Raw genomic sequence first — 18783 nt, forward strand, 5'->3', positions numbered from 1 at the left:
CAGAGCCTGGAGCTTCAGATTCTGTGTCTCCCTCTCCTTCTGCTCCTACCCCACTCACACTCTGTCTCTCTCTCAAAATTAAATAAACATTAAAAATTTTTTTCTTTAAAAGAATATGTAACTAAAGGTGACTTCAGAAGTGCTTGAGGACCTAACTGGCCCCATGGGAGGAATTCAGAAACATACCAGTGGATGCCCAGACAGCCACCAGGTGCTTTCTTTTTCACTTACAAAAATGATTCTAAAACCAAGTATCTGGTTGCAGAATGTAGAGATTTTTGTTTAGCACACAAAAGCAAGCAGCAGAATGATTAATCTCAATTATCAATATTAGTAGGAAAAATCACAGGTAGGGATCATCTCAGGAACATAATAGTGGTTTGGTCTTAAATCTATAAATATAATACAACTACTAGAGCAAAGGAGGAAAACCTTCTGATCATCTCCATGGATACTGAGAGGCTATGACAAAAATCTAACTTCCCCAGAAAGCCTTAATAGTTTGAGAATACAAGGATACTTTTTTATTATGACAAGGAAAATACATGTCTTCATACAAGTTGAATGGTGAGACACTGAACCATCCCATTAACGTCAAGAACAAAATAGGTATGCCACCTGAATCACTATTATTTGACACTGTTCCCAAATGCAATTGCCTAAAAGAAAGAAATAAGGGAAATTATTGGAAAGGACAAGGCAAAAGAAAATCTTAGAAACAGTAAGAAATTACCATTAAAGTGCTTGATTATGACATTAATATACAAAATCAACTACATTCCTACACATCCAGTTAGTAAATAAAATGGAAGAAATCATTCCACTGAAAATGGTACCCAAATGATAAAATATCTAGAAATAAACAAGAAATTCATAGGCCTGTATGAACAAAACCATAAAAATTTACCAAGTGGTATAAACTTAGACTGAATACAAGCCTAGACTGTAGCAGTCTTAAGTAGGAAGACTCAATCTATAAACTCATTGTGACCTCAATTTAAAAAAAATGTGTGTGTGTAGGAGAGAGAGAGTTAGAGAATACAGAGGGAGGGGGATAGAAAGAGAGCAGAAGGGAGAGGGAAGAATGGGTGGAGGGGATGGTTGTTTTGAAAATATTGATATTTGAATATTTGAGTATTTGATATTAACATGGATAAAGCTTCAGATTTGAAAGGCATTCTTAGACAAATCATGAGTAAAAATAGCCCCAAACACTTATGGAAACTTAGTTTACAAATGAGGTGGCATTTTGATCAAAATGGGGAAAACACTAACTGCCTTACAGGGATACCCCATTATATATTTTGTTGGCACAAGTGACCAACAAAAAACAAATGCATTTTTACCTTAATTTCCTGTAATAAATGAATTCCAGGGAGTAAGAAGATGTAAAGGTAAACAAATGAAACCATAAGAATTTAGAAGAAAATATGAGTAAATTTATTTATAATCAGAATGGGGAAGGCCTTTTAACTGGAAACAAATCCCAGGATCTACCGAGGCAAATATGGATAAATTGACAACATAAAACTTAAAACTTTATATATGCTACAAAATAAATAACATCAAAACACAAATAATAAACAAATAAAAATGTTTCTAAACAAATAAAAATATTTTCAAGACATAAGACAGAAAAGTTCCAAAGTACACAGGCAAATTAAGAAAAAGCCAAATAACCCAACTGTAAATTGTATAAATGACATAAATTTACAAAAACTGAAATTTACAAAAAATATCTGAAAAGATACTCCATTTATAATAAAATTAACTTAATCAGAATAACATTGCAATATAATCTGTCACCAGATTAGAAAAAAAATATTAAGTTTGATAATAGTGTTGAGAAAGCTGAGAAATTGCCCTTTTCATTACACTCTTGGTAGGTGTATCCATTGATCGGTCTTTGGGGGGTAATTTGGCAATACCTACCAAAATGTTAAATGCACATGTCCTTAAATCCAGCAATTCCATTTCCAACTTAGAATTTACACCAAGGTATAGTCACAAAAGTATGCTAAAATATAAATCAAGGATGCTAATTACAGATTTGTGTATAAAAGTAAAAACTGGAAATATTCTATATGTTCACTAATAGACTAACCAAAGAAATATCCACTGAGACAATGGTATGCCAAGCAGCTATTAAGAAGAATGAGGTAGATCTTTATATGTTGTTATGTAAAGATAAAACACTAAGTGCAGAAAGCGAAGTGCAGAGTGCTGTGTGCATAGCATGAGTGGTTAAAAAAAAAAAAAAAAAGGAGTCTTTTTCCACACCCCATTTCTCCCTCTCCTGGCCTCCTTCCCTTTCTTTTTCTTCCCTTCTGGAAATGCCTCCTAGTCCTCAGAAGCTCACTCATAGGTGGTCCCTGTGGCCATTCATGCTTTTCTTTTCTTTTTCTTGCTTGCTCTTTCTTTCTCTCTCTCTCTTTTTTTTTTTTTTTTTTTTTTTTTTTTACTACATGTGCATCTTTTCCTTATTATTACTTTTTAAAATGGCAGAGCATTATTTTAGTGGTCAACATACTTTTATTTGCTTTTTTATGTTTTTCTGTATAAAATACAAAACCAAAAAAGGTTTTTTCCAAGGAAAAATGTTGTAGACATTAATTTTCAGATAGCAGTAACAAATGAAACATTCTCTTAGATATCAAAACACCTCTACTGATTTCTAAAATAGAAAAAAAATAAACACAAAAAGAAAAGATTGTGCATTGTTCATCTATCCCATGTAGAATGGGTAAACTCTGAGAACAGCCATACTCCCAATGGTGTGATGCTGGAATGCTTTTATTTATCAACTGCCTTATAAACAAGGTATCCTCTCTGCAGCTGCAATCAGTGCTCACGCGCCCACATGCACAAGCCTCCACAGAGCTTACGTGCCCACAGAGCATGCACCAAGCCTCCATATTCCTCAGTGCAAACCAATCCATGCTCATTACCCAGAAATGAATGAAATAAATGGCTGGAGAAAGGTATGCAATTTCTTTTCCTCTGAAAATCTAATCTTCCCTCATAATATATACCCATCTCAGGGGTTAGAAGCAAATTAAAGATCCCCAGGAGCTCAAAGCCTTCTGTAGTTTTGAGCTCTGAGCAGTTACTATATGAAACAATAGAACAGGAGAGGTTCTGTTGTGTTTCCCTCTCCTGTCATTAAAAAATAAGGAGAATGGGAAAAGGCAAAGTGACTTTTGTCAGCTGGATTATGTTAAGTGGTGAACCATGTCACCACGTAGGTTTAAAATTAAAGTTTCCCTGGCTTTCAAAACACTTATCTCCAGGGAATCTACCTGCTCAAGCCACCTTTCTGGGCTAACATTGGGGTAGATGAGCTGTGGGTAAGCAGATCCCTAAAAATCAGAGACTGGAGTTACTGGTTGTATAGCCATTTTTAGCCTGCCAGCCCCTTCTGTTGACTTCCATTGGCCTTTCATCCAGGAAAGCCAGTGGCCACATCATTCCCTTCCCAGTTCCTGCCATATAGGGAACGAGAAGATGTCCCAGACCTTGCCCCTGGCCTTGACACATAAAGAAAAGCTTGGCATATTTTCACTTTATGTTGTGCATTTGTATGGACCCACAAGTTTCTAACACTAATCAACTCTAGTACATGTGAAATATCTAATATATTATTTAAAAAAACAGAAATACATAGCTGGTTTAATTTAACCTCTAGCTATTACACTGGGCTGGTAATTCTAATAGAACTCTATTTGTCCTTTGGGTGTTTCAGAATAGAGCAGACTCAAGTCCCCAGTGTCTGAGGGCAGCACAGGAAATGTGAGTCACTAGGAGCTATAGCAATCCTTCTGACTTGCCTGGATCTAGTCCTAGTTCAGAATCAACACACATCTGTGTCTGTCCTAATTCCCTCCACAGGGTAGACTGGCAGGACTCAGGCTGGTAAAAGCATAATTTATAAGATCAACTGTGTGTGTGTGTGTGTGTGTGTTGTGTGTGTGTGTTTTAAAATGTAGGAACAGCGTAAAACTGTTTCTCTCTACCAACTGTCTATGGTAGAGAAAAATAAAACCTGAATTGCAGAAAACACCAGCAGTTAGGTTTTTAGTTTTAGTTTTGTTTCCTTTGACCAATAATTTGAATGGATCTAGTGACTGCAGCTTATTATTATTATTATTTTTTTCAATCTAGGTTTGTAAACGGGCAAAAGCATATGTTGAATTTTCATGTAGGCCTTCTTGGCAAGTGACATGCAGGCATGCAAACCAGGTGTACAGGCTTCCCTTGGCAGTCCTGAGCCACTCTGACCTCTCTAAAGGGCTCACCAGGCACTGGGGAATGGGCAAAATGACCTCTCAGTGGTTCTGGGGACCCTAAGGATGTTCCAAGGATATCAAGGAGCCCCTCTGAGAGGATGAAACAAAAACGTGCTGAGATCCTATTACTGAAAGGAACAAGGAGACTGTAACGACATGACTGACAGCTTACGGGTACATCAGTGTCCTCACGTTTAGTGTGGCTATGGGATTAGCACCCCAAATTATCCCCAAGCTAATGACATCACCTGTCTGTGCGTTTTCCTACATGCTGGGGACCAGAACCAGATTAAGCAAAGTCTTTGGACACAGCCTCCACGAAGTTTGGGGCGGACATCAGGATGCCGATGGTGCAGATGATGGTGAAGACGGAGAAGGCCATGAGACACAGGCGGTCCACCACGCAGGCGGCAAACTTCCACTCACTGCAGATGGCCTCGCTCTCGTCCTGGCAGCGGAAGCGATTGGCAATGTAGCGGACCTCCTCCAGGATCTTGGCCAGGTCGGGATCCCCCTCGGGGGGCTGCCCGCCATGTAGGAGCTGCTCGTCGTGCGTGGGGGAGCAGGCCATGCGGCCACACACGACGCCCGAGTCGGGGGTGGGGGCACAGTGCACACCGTCCAGGCCACGGAAGCCGATGTAGAGCAGGTTGCCGTTGGTGGTCGGTGGCCCTGCCACCGCGCTCATCTCCACGCTGGCCAGGCTGCAGCGGCGCGGCTTGTGCTGGCAGGCCGGCCGCACCTTGTCCTCCCCGGGCCTCTTCATGCGCAGGAACCATGCGCACCAGTTCAGAAGGATGACTCTGGTCTGGGGAGACAACGGGGCAGTTAGCAGGGTGGGTGGTGAGCCTCAGCTGATCCTAACAGCAAGGTGATCCTAGGACCTCAGCCCTACTTAGTGGACCCGAAGGGTGACATGCCCCTGCTCCTTCCGGGGTGAGTTTCCACAGGCAGGCAGTGCCAACGCCTTACAATGGTTGAGTCAAATGTGAGCTACGCAGATGAAGGCAATGCAGAAAGGCCCCCCAGGATTGAGTGAATTCTCAGTGGCAGACACACAGCAATCTCTGGACAGATAAGCAGGTGGGAAGCGAGGGTTATCTTAGGAGAGTCCTGCCTGAGCTGTGTGAATAAGACCAGTCATTTTCCTTCTCCAATCTTTCCTCAACTGTAACTAACAGCCATCATACCTAACTGCCTGTAAGGCACCCCAGTGTCCCATGGCACACCCCTGGAGATTTAGCGATTTTCAAGGGTGACCCTGTGACACCTATCAGATGCTGCATGAACGCCTAACTTGAAGCAGTCCAGACTGAGACACCAGATCCCTTGCGGTGATGACATATCATTACAAAGCAGTTTTTGTTGTCCTGATGAAAAGCAAGTGCCAAGAAAGCCAACATGGGACAGGAAATTAGGGTAGTGTGCTCCTAAGATTTGAGAGGTTGTGCTGTACCAACAGGTGCTAAGTGGTCAGGACATAAATACTTATTAAGTTGTTTTGACCAATGTAATAGAGAGAGTCATTAGGTTGTTTGTTTGTTTGTTTTGCCCCGGGGGTCTGTGAAAAGATCCCTGAGACACTAAAGGTGCTGTGAACCAGGGAAGTTTAGGAATCTCTAACCTAATTCATCAGGACACAGTGAAGACTGAGTAACATGATCTAAAGCAGGGGTTGGCAGACTTTATATCTTTAAAGGGCCACACAATAAAGTCCATAAGGTCTCCATTGCAACTACTCGGCTTTGCTAATAAAGTACAAAATAGTCATAGAAAGCATGTAAAGAAGCAAACGTGGCTTTTTTCTAATAACATTTTATTTGCAAAAACAATTGGTGGGCCAGATTTGACCATCAAGGCCATAGTTTGTCAATCTCTGGTTTAAAGTGTTTTATCAACATATATCACCCACATGCATACAAGATGCTCGAGAGAAATCACTGATCTTTCTTGTTTTCCCTTTAATGAAAAGAAGGGAGCCATGTGAAGACTCAATCCAGATTAAAAAAAAAAAAAAAAAAAAATCTTGGAAGCCTATTTAGACAAGTGTGTGAAAAGTAGGCTCTTTCCCTGAAATTATCCAGATATTGATTTTAACTTTGGTTTACGATTGTGGGCGAACTCCATCAGCAACATAGCAGGTATGTTTCACATCTATAAGTTTAGGCAGTAAGTTGTGAAGTTCATGCCTGCAGCACTTTCTTGGTAATCGTTTTTATAACATCTTATCAGAGATAACTGCAATAGACTGGTCTGGAGAAAGGTAATGAAAGAACAAGAAGGCATAAGAGCAGGTTCACTTAAGCTGTAAAGATAACCTTTTGTTCATAGCAGATGGCAGTCTATATATCCTGCCCACACTCTATGGACAAACCTCCAGAGCCTGGAAAGGGCTTTTTGCAGACCCTGGAGGGTTTTCTGTGATCATTAAGGGACAGGGCCACATGGCCCCACATGTGTCCCTCCGCAGGAGGCTCCTAAGGCATGCCATTTCACTTGGGCCTCTCAGAGGTTCTGTGAAGTGAGTATAATCTCCCCACTTTACAGACAAAGAAACAGAGGCTTTAAAGAGGCTAATAAATTGGCTCAAGGTCACATAGTAAGCAAGTTACTTACGTGTTTAGACTTCCACAGCCTCATCTGTAAAAGGGTCTACAATGTCTTCCTCAAAACACCTGTGACTTCAGCCCACCCCCTACCCTCACTTTGAAGGCACAGGGAAGACTGAACCAGAGCTCAAGGGAGTGCAGTGGGCAATGAATGCGTCCAAACCCAGAGGCAACTGTGCACACGGAGAGCTAAGGCCAGGCGTGTCTGTGGTGGGGGGGGGGGGGGGGGAGGGGGGGGACAGGGGGTGTTTGTGCATACCCTGGGGCACATCTCAAACTAATATTATCCATGCTGCCAGGTCTATTTTGAATTCCATGGCCTGAATCATTAGCTTTCAAGGCTAAAGCATCTCAAAAGATGAAATTATCCTCTTGGCACTTATCAAACTGTGCTCATGACCTCTTCTATTAGGTTATGGTTTTGTGTCTGGCTGTGCAAATGTCACATAATGCCGCTGCACCGGCAGTATCTTCTTCATAGCAACACATCATAATAAAAGTTCCTTGGAGGCTGTTTATGTTTCAAATACACACAGAAAGAAAGAAAAATGCAGTAGGGTATATAAATTGAAAGCAAGACATACAAGCTTCATGTTTCATTTGCAGCCATTGGTTTGGACACATTTGTGCTGAGAGGTGAATAATTAGCATATCGTCTTAATTAAGATTTTCTTTCTGGGGGCGCCTGGGTGGCTCAGTTGGTTAGGCGTCCAACTTCAGCTCAGGTCATGATCTTGTTGTTCATGAGTTCAAGCCCCATGTTGGGCTCTGTGCTGACAGCTTGGAGCCTGGAGCCTGCTTCAGATTCTGTGTCTCCTCTCTCTGCCCTTCCCCTGCTTGTGCTCTCTCTCTGTCTCTCAAAATTTAAATTTAAAATTAAAAACAATTTTAAAAAAAGATATTTTTCTGGATACTAAAGTACTACCAGGTTGGTAAAATTGTTTTTTCTTCATGTCTTAAACATAAGAAATAATAACATACATTTTTAGCTTTACATTTGCATAAATAAACACTTGAAGGATAATGGAAGAATTAATTGAAATGGCCATCAATATTGGTGGTGGAAGCAGAGTGACGGGCAGGGATGAGAGCTGATATCCTTCCTTACAATTTTACTTTTATTTCGACTTTGGGAACACGTAACTGTATTACTTATTTCAAATGGAAGGATGGGTAGACAGAAAGTGTGTCAGGGTTATAAAAGTCAGATGAGAATGCAGGTTAATGTGGACAGATGTGTCCCAGCTTTTAATGAGGGCACCTTCTGAAAACAAGCCAACGGACTGCAGTGATTAGACGTGTGTGGGACATAACACCATTTCTGGGAGCTCACTCTACTGCTGATGCAATGAGCTATGAGAGAAAGTTTTTGTTAAGTGTAAGAATTTCCTATGGAAGAGAATCTAAGAGGACACATTAACTTGGTAAAGCCATTTTTTTTTAAGTAGTTTTTCTTAAGTTCACTTTTGGGTAACTGTAAATTATTGCACAATGAATATTTTTAGAAGGCCTGGAAACTCCCTGTTGCTGGAGGTTCACAAAATGCATCTTGCTTCTTGCAGCTGCATTTTAGCAAGTTGGTGAGTCCTAGACTCCTTTCTGAACTTGGATGCAAGGTTACAGATCTCCAAAGAAAAACAATCTTGTTTTCACATAAGAGGCTCCTTTAGCTCCTACTGCCCTTAGGCTATGCTCTCTGGGCAAGAAGACTGGAAGGATTGCAGGGCCCAAGTAAGTATCTTGGGTGGGGGGCATCCCTCCCCTGCCTTGGGTATAAGGTGAGGAAAGCCCAGGACCCATGTGGCCTTAATCAAGGTTTCCTGAGTGTCAGGTGAGCGTCAGATACTGCACTCCTAAGGAGCACAGCATGTGACTAGGTAAGCATCAGCCTGCATGCCGGTGCTAAGCAGGTGCTGGGAAGGTGTGGCATGCTCTGGGCTGACACAACAGGCTGTTGTATTCAATCATTTGGTTTTCATCCTTTAGCTTTCATCCTATACTCCCTTCCCCACTGGTAACTACTAACCTGTATTTTATAGGCCTGTGGTAAGTTTACATTCCTACATATATTGACTACACAGGTTATTACATGGCTCACTCTTTCTTACCCTTTTACTCCTCATTCTGTTTGGAAGATCCAACCACATGGCTGTGTGCTTATCTTGTCTGTTGCTTCCAACCACTGCACAGTTCTCTGTGGTGTACATGCAAAAAGTAGTTTCACAAACACTATGGTAGCAAAATGTACAGAGCAGTCTGTGTGTGAGCCCTCTTCTGGAATGTCCGATTGTAAGAACAATGCCATGGGAGCCTAAGAGCATGCTCACCAGAACTGTCCTCTACATATAGACCATGCAATAATGTAGATGGGTGGGGTGCTATGAGAAATATGGTTCTGTTTAGGAATGCTGGGCTGTGTGTGGGATTTTTCAGATAGATAAATCATTCCTAGAGCCTCCCTTGGGGAGGAGCCCTGACTCCCTGTGGTGAAGCACAGGAGGAACGCACCCACTTGGGCATCTTGCCGCCATCGGGGTCGTGGTGGTGATACTGCAGCACAATCACTGTCACGACCACAGAGAGGCCCACGATGATCATGGTGCTGGCAAAGTACTGGGCTGCAGAGACAAGAGACACAGGGTGAGACCCGGGGCCTCCATGGCACAATTATCACAGGGTGGCAGGCAGACCCAGACGGCGGTGACTGATTGCCTGGGGCTGGATGATGAATCCAAGAGCAGGGCAGGGCCACCTCCAGGCCTGCAGACTCCTGTCCACATTCCTGGCAGGCAGAGGCCAGCCCAGAGCACAGAGACCTGGTTTCCTGTCCACGAAAGCAGCCTGGCCTACCTAACTACACTGTTTTGAACTCCGTCCATTGCCTCCTTTATTGAGGGTTAACAGCGCCTCACCAGATGCTGAAATGATTGTTCCCAGGATAAAGGATGTGGACTGTCATGGAACTGAAAACACTTGGGTGGTGAGAGTGTGGTCACCACAGGGATGACTACAGGCTGTGAACGTGCTGGGGGTGGGGATGGAACAAGGGCAAACCTGGACATCACCGGCTGTCTTATGAGGCCTGGATAGCTAGTATCAGTGGAGAAAATGAGGCTGGGGCACCCAGTAACTCAGTTGGTTAAGCATCTGACTCTTGATTTCGGCTCAGTTCATGATTCATGAGTTCAAGACCCGCATCAGGCTCTGCACTAACAGTGGGGAGCCTGCTTGGGATTCTGTCTCTCCCTCTGTCTCTGCCCCTCCCCTGCTCATTCTCTCTCTCTCTCAAAATAAATAAATAAACATTTAAAAACAAAAAAAGTTAAGAAAATGAGTCTGGCCCCATCTAATGAGAGATAGGAGGAGGTGCCAGTTGTGTGAGGAAGATGTGGAAGGCAGTGACTTTCCAGGAGAACATCAGCTTCAGCTCTGATGGGCAAGAATGGGTTTCTCCATCTTGGCCCCAAGGAGAAGCAGCATGGAGCATCCAAAACAGCCCTCCCCCAACCCCCCGCCCCCATCCAGTGGCTGCCATCTGTGAGTTTACACAGGCTACTCAGCCTGTTTGGGCTTTAGGTTATTCACCAGTATAACAGGGATAGCAAGCAGTGCATTCTTTGCAGGGTTGGTGCAAGAATTAGCAATTATATGAGCCCAGGATCTAGGAGAAAGTCTGACACAAGGAAGACATTCCTTGATCAGCAACTCTGATTATTAGAACATTGGTGTGGCTTTCAGCTCAAGGGGGGTGAGGTCTAAGCAGAAGACATTCTGGTGTAGAGGCTAAGCGTGTGGCCACACACCTGGTTAAGAACACTTCCTTCTCTCCAGGCAGGAAGGAACTCACTGCCCCACTGTGGAGACCAAGAGGTACCTTGGTGAGGAGTTGCCGGAGATGGACATTTGAGGCTTAAAGTTAGCATCAGGGATTTCTAAGAAAGGGAAGGGTAGTAAACAAAACTCTTACTGGTATGGGCTGAACTGTGGCCTCCTTAAATTTATATGTGGAAGGAAGCTCTAACCCACGGTACCTCAGATTGTGACTGTATTTGAAGACCATCCTTTTAAAGAGGTGATTAAGTTAAAATGGGGTCCTTAGAGTGGGATCTGATTCATTATGACTGGTGTCCTTATAAGAACAGGAAATTTGGACATACAAAGGGGTACCAAGGATGCACCCAGCAAGACCAATGTGAGGACACAGCAAGAAGGGGTCATCTGCAAGTAAAGCAGAGAGGCTTCAGAAGATCTCAAACCTTCTGGCATCTTGATCTTGAACTTCCAAACCCCCAGAACTGTAAGCAAATATATTTATGTTGTGTAGGCCACCCAGTCTGTGAAATTTTATTGTGGTCTCCCTAGAAGACTAATACAATGACTTGTGGAGGTGTCCATGGTCAAGCTGAAGTCTCAACAACAGAGGTCAGAGGCCAACAGCATCACATCTTTCTAGAAATAGGCTATGCATCAACCATGCTTTTTCCCCATTGGTTCATCAGTCAAGGCGGTTTCTGCCAACTGCCCCACAGGGAGTGCTTTCTGCTGAAAGGCTCTATTGAAAGTATTGTGTTGGAAGGTAGAAATAATGGGGTCAGACCCTCAAGTTGAAACATGGTTCCTTGCTCTCTGGATGGTACTGAGAGAACTAGGAACACCCACAAAGGCTTTTCATACCAACAATTACTCTCTCTGGCCAAACTATTACACATTAAGGGAACTCCACAAAGATGAGCCTTGGCTTCTTAGTTTGTGAAGCCTGGGAGTATCCATATAAGCTCCCCTACTCCTGTCCTCCCTAATTAACCACATATGGCAGCCCTCAGGTGGCATGGGTCAACAGGAATAATCATAGACTCCTTTCCTGTTTCTGATCTCCATCACCAAACTAGAGTAGGGATTCTTATATTAAACCTAATATCCACTGTCAGAACGTTTGCTTCCCATTCTCAAAACTGGCTGGAGGTCTGATTCCCTAACCAGGAATGGAACCCTGGCTATTGGTGAGAGTACCAATCCTAACCACTAGACCACTGAGCATCCCTTTGCATGTTCCTGCTTATTCCAATCCAGAGAGGGGTATAGCAACAAGTGATGCTGTCTTCTATTTCTGCCATCCTGCCCTGGGCAGAAAGTCATGCCTTACATCTGTCTTGGCCAAAATATAAATATATTTGTCCTGTTTACATTTCCTCACAAGCTTTAACTTTATACAGAGACATTGAGGTATCTCAGGAAACAACGGCTAAGAGTTAAAATGTGAGATCCTTACATTTTGGCAAAGAATTTGTGGAAAAACAATGACTCAAGGTATAGTTATAGTCACTATAGGTATATAGTCACTATAGGTACAGTCACTCCTTATGGCAAAGAGAGGATTGGGGGCTCTTCAGGGCACGGAGGACAGATTTATGCTCTGTTTCCATGCTAGGAAATCCTGGGTACTCTCTAAGTCTGTGTCTTCAAGAGAGGCCCAACACTTGCTTACCTATCAAGGGCACTGAGTCAGATGTCGCAGGCATGATCTCAGCCACCAGCAACATGAAGACAGTAAGAGAGAGTAAAACTGTTATCCCTGAAACATAAACACAAAGGTGCCTGAGATAGAACAGATTATAGGGACTCAATTCCACTTAACTGTGCCTAACCTGACATCCAAATAACTACAGAGGTATGGGGGAGGGGTCAGTGACATCCTGAAACTAGATGCAGAATTCTCTGTACATATAGGCATGGCCATTTTTTCTGGGGACTTATCATCATTTACCAGAGTCCTAGATAGAGATAAGTTTAGGAGCCAGAATTTTAGAACAACAATACAAAATGAATTACGGAACTCAACACAAGTATGTCTCGTTTTCTTTATTACACTAGGATCTAGAGGTAGTTTCATATAGCATGACAAAAAAAAACAAAAACAAAAAAACATGCTATCCAAAGACCTGGCTTTTGGTCTTGACTTTGCTATTTACTTCGATAAGTCACTTAACGTGTCTGAGCCTTGCACTTAAGATACGGGTTTGAGGATGATTTCTACATGTACTAAATATGGCCTTGGTAACTCTTTAAGATGTTGAGAAATTCATCTCACCATTACAAATCTTAGTTTTCTTATCTTTGTATTGGATCTTAAGGAATCACCCTGTGGACAGCAATATATAGATGCAAACTGGTACTAGACTAAACTGTTCCCTGTCCATAACAAATGCTGATCAGTTGCTACCAAGGAACAGGATTGGGTGGCAGGAGAGGAGAAAGCAAGGCCCCTCAGGACAGAACTCAGTAGTCTCTCCCTGGGCATTTTTATATTCTATGCAGGATCACAGGATCCTTCAGATTCTCAGGAGGGCATGGACATCCAGCATGGAGCCTAGATCAGGAGCCTGTGGTGTTGGGAAGATGCCCTGGGCTGGCAGGTCAGTGTGTGATGCACCAAGAAGGCTCTGCAACATCTCTGCACCCAGAGCCGTGACAAGTCCTGCACTGTCCACAGTGATCCCTACAGCACTGACCTGGAGGCAAGGCCTCCTGTCCTGTTGCAGACTCCCACCCAAGATCAGGACACTTACCCAGGGATATTTTCTCCCCAGAATCTGCAGGGAGCAAGAAGACAAGGAGGGCCAGCGCAGAGATGAGCACACAGGGGATGAGCAGGTTGAGGCCATAGTAGAGGGTCCTGCGGCGAATGGTCACTGTGAAGGTGACGTCTGGGTACGGCTCTTTGCAGCACTCATAGAACTTCTCACTCCGCTTGCCTGGGATTCCTCCATTAGCAGGGGGTGGGAAGGAACCATTGTCTGAATAAAATTACCCTGCTTGTTTATTTTAATGAGCATATCACACAAATGACCATGGGGTTTGTTGAGTGCTAAAAACCTGGATAATCAGTGTTTGAATAAACTATTTGTTTATTCAAAGAGGCCCAGAAAACTCCCTAGTCTTTTCTATGTAAGAACACAGCCAGAAGACAGCCATCTATGAATCAGGAAGCAGGCCCTCAGCAGACACCAGATCTGCCAGTGCCTTGATCTTAAACTTCTAGCCTTCAGAACTGTGAGAAATAAATTTCTATTGTTTATAAGCCACCCAGTCTATGGTATTCCATTATAGCAGCCTGAAGGGACTAAGACACCAGGATTATAAATAATACATTATAAGCTTTACACCATTATAAATGTAATTATTGTTTTTCTATTTAAAATCATCAAATATAGTTTCCCACGAATTGCAATTTACTGTCCAGCCTGATTTTAGGAATGGAGCAGATTCTAATATAAAGATGCCTATACTAGCACTGACTTGTTTAACTACATACTTTTCATGGAAAGCATTGAATTTTCTAATTTTTTTTTTTTTTTTTTTTTTGGTTGTTGTTCTCATTGTATAGCTCTCAGTAAATTACAGAGATTGCTGCAGGGTTCAATAAGTGTTCACACTGAAAAGCAGAGTGGAAAATCCCAAACTTTTAAAGCCAGCACAGGAATAAAGTGGCTTTCTACAAGGCCACTGGTCTCATGTCTTTGCTAGACTTACCCACAAGGTCCCATTCTCCGTTTGGGATATAGCCGCTGATATCTGCCTCTTGCATCTGTAGATCCAAGGACCACCCTCCGTAGGACCAGGACCCAAACTTGAGTTTGCACTGCTGCACATCAAAGGGGAACCAGCGCACATCAATGTAACAGGAGCTCTTGAATATGCCTACGTGGACAATGAAAACGGCCAGAAAAACTGAAATGGAAGGTGACTAAAATGGAAGGTGACTGCTTTAAATACACAGCATCTCACACTGTTGGTGGGAATGTAAACTGGTGCAGTCATTAAGAAAACTGTATGGAGATTCCTAAAAAAATTAAAAATAGAACTACTATATGATCCAGTGATCCCACTTTTGGGTATATAGCTGAAGGAAACAAAATCATTACTTGGAAGAGATATCTTCACTCCCATGTTCATCATGTTCATTACAGCATCATTTGCAATAGCCAAGACACAGAATCAACCTAAGTATTCATTGATGGACAAATAAATAAAGGCAAAGATTATCAAATCTCTCTCTCTCTCTCTCTCACGCACACACACACACACAATGGATAATACTATTCAGCCTTAAAATAAGATGGAAATCCTGTCATTTGCAATAACATGGGTGAAGCTGGAGAGCACTGTGCCAAGTGAAATAAACCAAAGACAAATACTATGTGATCTCATATGTAGATTTTGAAAAAAAAAAAAAAAAAGGAAACAACTGAACTCACAGAAGTGTTGAAATGCCAGGAGCTGGGGGTGGTGGGGAAACAGAGAGGGGTTGGTCAAAGAGGACAATCTTTCAGTTACAAGATGAGTAAGTTCTAAGGCTCAAATGTACTACATGCTGACTCTAGTTAAAAATATCGTATACTTGAAATTTGCTAAGAGAGTGGATCTTAAACATTCTCATGGAAAGCAAAACCAAACTCAGCCATGTGAGGGGATAGATATGTTAACTTGATTGTGGAAATCATTTTACAATGTATATGTACATTGTCATCATGTTGTACACCTCATTACATTTTCATTTGCCAACTGTACTTCAATGAAGCTGGAAAAAAATTAAAATATAAATAATATATTTTAAAATACAAAAAAATACAGGGGCGCCTGGGTTGCTCAGTCAGTTAAGTGTCTGACTTCAACTCAGGTCATGAACTCGCGGTTCATGAGTTCAAACGCTTGCATTGAGGTCTGTGCTGACAGTTCAGAGTCTGGAGCTTGCTTCAGATTCTGTGTCTCCCTCTCTCTCTGCCCCTCCCCCGCAATGCTCTCTCTCTCCTTCAAAAATAAATATATTAATGTTTAAAAATTTTTAAATATAAAAAATATATTTTTAAATTTAAAATATAAATAATTCAAATAAATAAATACATACATACAGAGCAATCCTTTGATTTCGATCCTCAATATGCTGTTCATAATATGCAGTGCCTATTCTTCATGGCCTAGGAAAGGGCTGACGAGTTATACAATACATTACTTATGATTTCAGCACGTCTTTTTAAGGAGGGCCTCATGCACACATTGTTCTGACCCACCTGTGTTCCCTTCGAGAGGAGGTGACGTAGGCTTCTGGGCATCTAGACTAGGGGTGAGTAGAGAAGCATTCAGCCCCTGCTCCTCCAAACTACAGCTAGACCTGTCCAGAATAAGCTTGGACATTTTTGGGAGATGTCTAGAAAGAAAACTTGGGTGAAGCTTTCTTGTTTGTTTTTTTTTTTTGTTTTTTTTTTTTAAATTCAAAGACAACACCTTTATGCTCCATCAAAGACTGTTCTGAGGGATTTCTGTGCGAAGAATTAGAAGTTCTGTAAACTTGCCATGCCTGTGTATCTTCAATCTCTAAATAGTAAGAAAGAAGAATAGAAAAAAATCCCAGAGAAATTGATAAAAATGACAAAGGGTTTATTTAGAAGCAGAATATGAAAGGGATATGAATATGAAAGAATATGTGTGTCTGTGTGTGTTTGTGTGTCTCTGTTTGGTGGGGGGGGGGCGCAGTGTGGGCATTTTCCTTATGTTAAAAATTGAGAAAATACTTGGTTATCTAGAAATGTATGTAGGGAATAATTTTAACTAGTTTAAATTCTAGATTATGAACAGAACAAAGACTGGTAAGTTTAAATTGAAGGCATAGCGCTTGGGCACAAGTGACAGTTTCCATTGAAAAGAGTGATTCCAGGGGCATCTGGGTGGCTCAGTCCGTTGGGCGTCTGACTTCGGCTCAGGTCATGATCTCACTGTTTGTGAGTTCGAGCCCCACGTCGGGCTCTGGGCTGACAGCTCAGAGCCTGGAGCCTGGTTCAGATTCTGTGTCTCCTTCTCTCTCTGCCCCTTCCCTACTTGTGCTCTGTCTCTCTCTATCAAAAATAAATAAATGTAAAAAAATTAAAAAAAAAAAAAAAAAAAAAAAAAAAAACAAAGGAAAAGAGTAAGTCCAAGCTAAGACAAGTTGGGAGTGAATTTCTTCCAGGTCAGAGAGGAGACCAGATAAACCCTTCTAGCAATTTATGCCCATGTACTCCTCCCTGCCCAGAGAAAGGCCAGAAGGCAAGAGAAGGCACAAAGAGCTAACTAAGGATGCCTCTATTCCTGCGGACAGAGTCAGCTCTGTACATTTCTGCTACTAAATTTAAAAAAGAATGAATGGAGGAAGGGATGTAACAGCCTTGCAAACACAACCCTCAGCCCACAACCAAGTTAGGAGAGGGTAATAACTTCCTGTCCCCTCAAGTCCCTTTAAATATAATGTTCAGTGTTGCACCCAATGTTCATGGGCATCTGGAAGTCAATACAGACACTGCCCTCCCGTTAATGGGCTAGATCCCTTCAAACCTACATTGCCTGTAGAAAATGTAACTCTATAACTGAATTATTCCATTTCTATGAAATGGCCAGAGAAAGAAAATCTCTAGTGACAGAAAGCAGATCAATGGTGGCCTGAGGCTGGCAGTGAGTATGGGGATTAACTGCAGACCAGCACAAAGGATCTTTTCAGGGTGATAAAAAATGTTCTAGGAGCGCCTGGGTGGGTTAGTCAGTTAAGCGTCTGACTCTTGGTTGCAGCTCAGGTCATGATCTCATGGTTCGTAAGATGGACCCTCATATTGGCTCTACAGGCTGATAGCTCAGGGTCTGTGTGGGAGTGTCTCTCTCCCTCTCTCTCTGCCCCTCCCTTGCTTGCACTTTCACTCTCAAAATAAATAACCTTAAAAAAATAAGTCCTAACACTAGATTGTGGTAATGGCTGTACAACTCTGTGAATTCACTAAAAATCATTGAATTATGCAGTTAAAAGCAGTGAATTGTATGATATGCAAATTATACTTCAATAAAGCTGTTATAAAAATATGAAATAGAAAAGAAGGTAATTTCATAACCAAGTCTCTATTTCAAATCTTGTACGCAAAACATTTTTTTTTTTTTTTTTTTGCCTGTGCTTCGTTACATGAACAGAACATCATCCCAGATCTGTTCTACATGACCCCCAGGGCACAGTCTTGCTGCCCCAGGCCAGAAAGCTCCAAACTTCTCCTGCCAATGTATGGAAGACTCCCACACTCACAGCACAACATGCCTGTCCTTACCAGGCTCCTGGGGCCATGGAGGCTGGGACACAGGAATGAAGCCCCAGAGGGGGCTATTGCACACAGGCAGCTTGGGGCTCAGGAGTACTGCTTCTTGTAGCTGAAAATAGCTTCAGCCTTCAAAACAATCTGTAACACCATATTCTTGTATACTGATGACTACTGGAGATAGTTTTTTAAAATAGCCCTCATAATAAAAGCTGCAACTCACAGCCTGGTGAAAAAGAATGTCTGTGCATGTGATGGAAGGCTCATCCCATAGCTTCAGTCTCCAAGGGGCCTACTGTTAGGTGGAAAGCCTGCTTGGGCTGGGGGAGGGGTGAAGGAACTGGGGAAAGTAAAATGGAAGCACGTGCTTTAAGACAGAAAACCTGAAAATCTATAGCTCTTCAGTCTGTACAAACATTATTGAGAGTTACCTGCCTTTGATGGATTTAATCACTTACACATTCATTTATGGACAGGTACCTGGTTGATTAGTGGTGGTTCTAAGGTGTATAAACATGGAATCTGCCCATGGGATGCTTATCCTCCACTAAGGAGGAAGAGCATTTAAGCAACAACTCAGGAGGCAAGGCCAGCTTTGCTGTGCTGTGAAATGAATAAGAACGTATACGTGTGGTGTACAGTGTGTGTATGTGGGGGGGTGTGTTGTTGGTGTGTGGGTATGTGTGAGGGAGGTATGTGTGTGGGGTGTATATGTGGGGTTTGTGGTATGTGTATGGTGTATAATGTATGTGTGTGTGTGTGTGTGTGTGTGTGTGTGTGTTG

At 42.4% G+C, this 18783-nt stretch overlaps 1 protein-coding gene across 2 annotated transcripts in view; it reads right to left on the bottom strand.

The window, feature by feature from the left end:
• Positions 1-1417: 1417 nt before the first annotated feature.
• Positions 1418-18783, bottom strand: part of LOC112856150 (neuronal acetylcholine receptor subunit alpha-7) — a 114236-nt gene continuing 96870 nt past the window's right edge. Inside the window, exons 6-10 of one of the 2 annotated variants that reach the window (XM_086711356.1) lie at positions 14426-14593; positions 13462-13656; positions 12381-12467; positions 9404-9513; positions 1418-5094 (exon numbers count right to left, since the gene is read on the bottom strand). In XM_086711356.1, coding sequence (XP_086567482.1) covers positions 4576-5094; positions 9404-9513; positions 12381-12467; positions 13462-13656; positions 14426-14593 — 1079 coding nt within the window. In that variant the 3' untranslated portion in view covers positions 1418-4575. The remainder of the gene's footprint in view (positions 5095-9403; positions 9514-12380; positions 12468-13461; positions 13657-14425; positions 14594-18783) is intronic. The other variant, XM_086711357.1, reaches the window with a different exon arrangement.

This window comes from Puma concolor, chromosome B3, assembly GCF_028749965.1.
Source record: "Puma concolor isolate L17-30 chromosome B3, mPumCon1.1.hap2, whole genome shotgun sequence".
Lineage (NCBI taxonomy): Eukaryota > Metazoa > Chordata > Mammalia > Carnivora > Felidae > Puma > Puma concolor.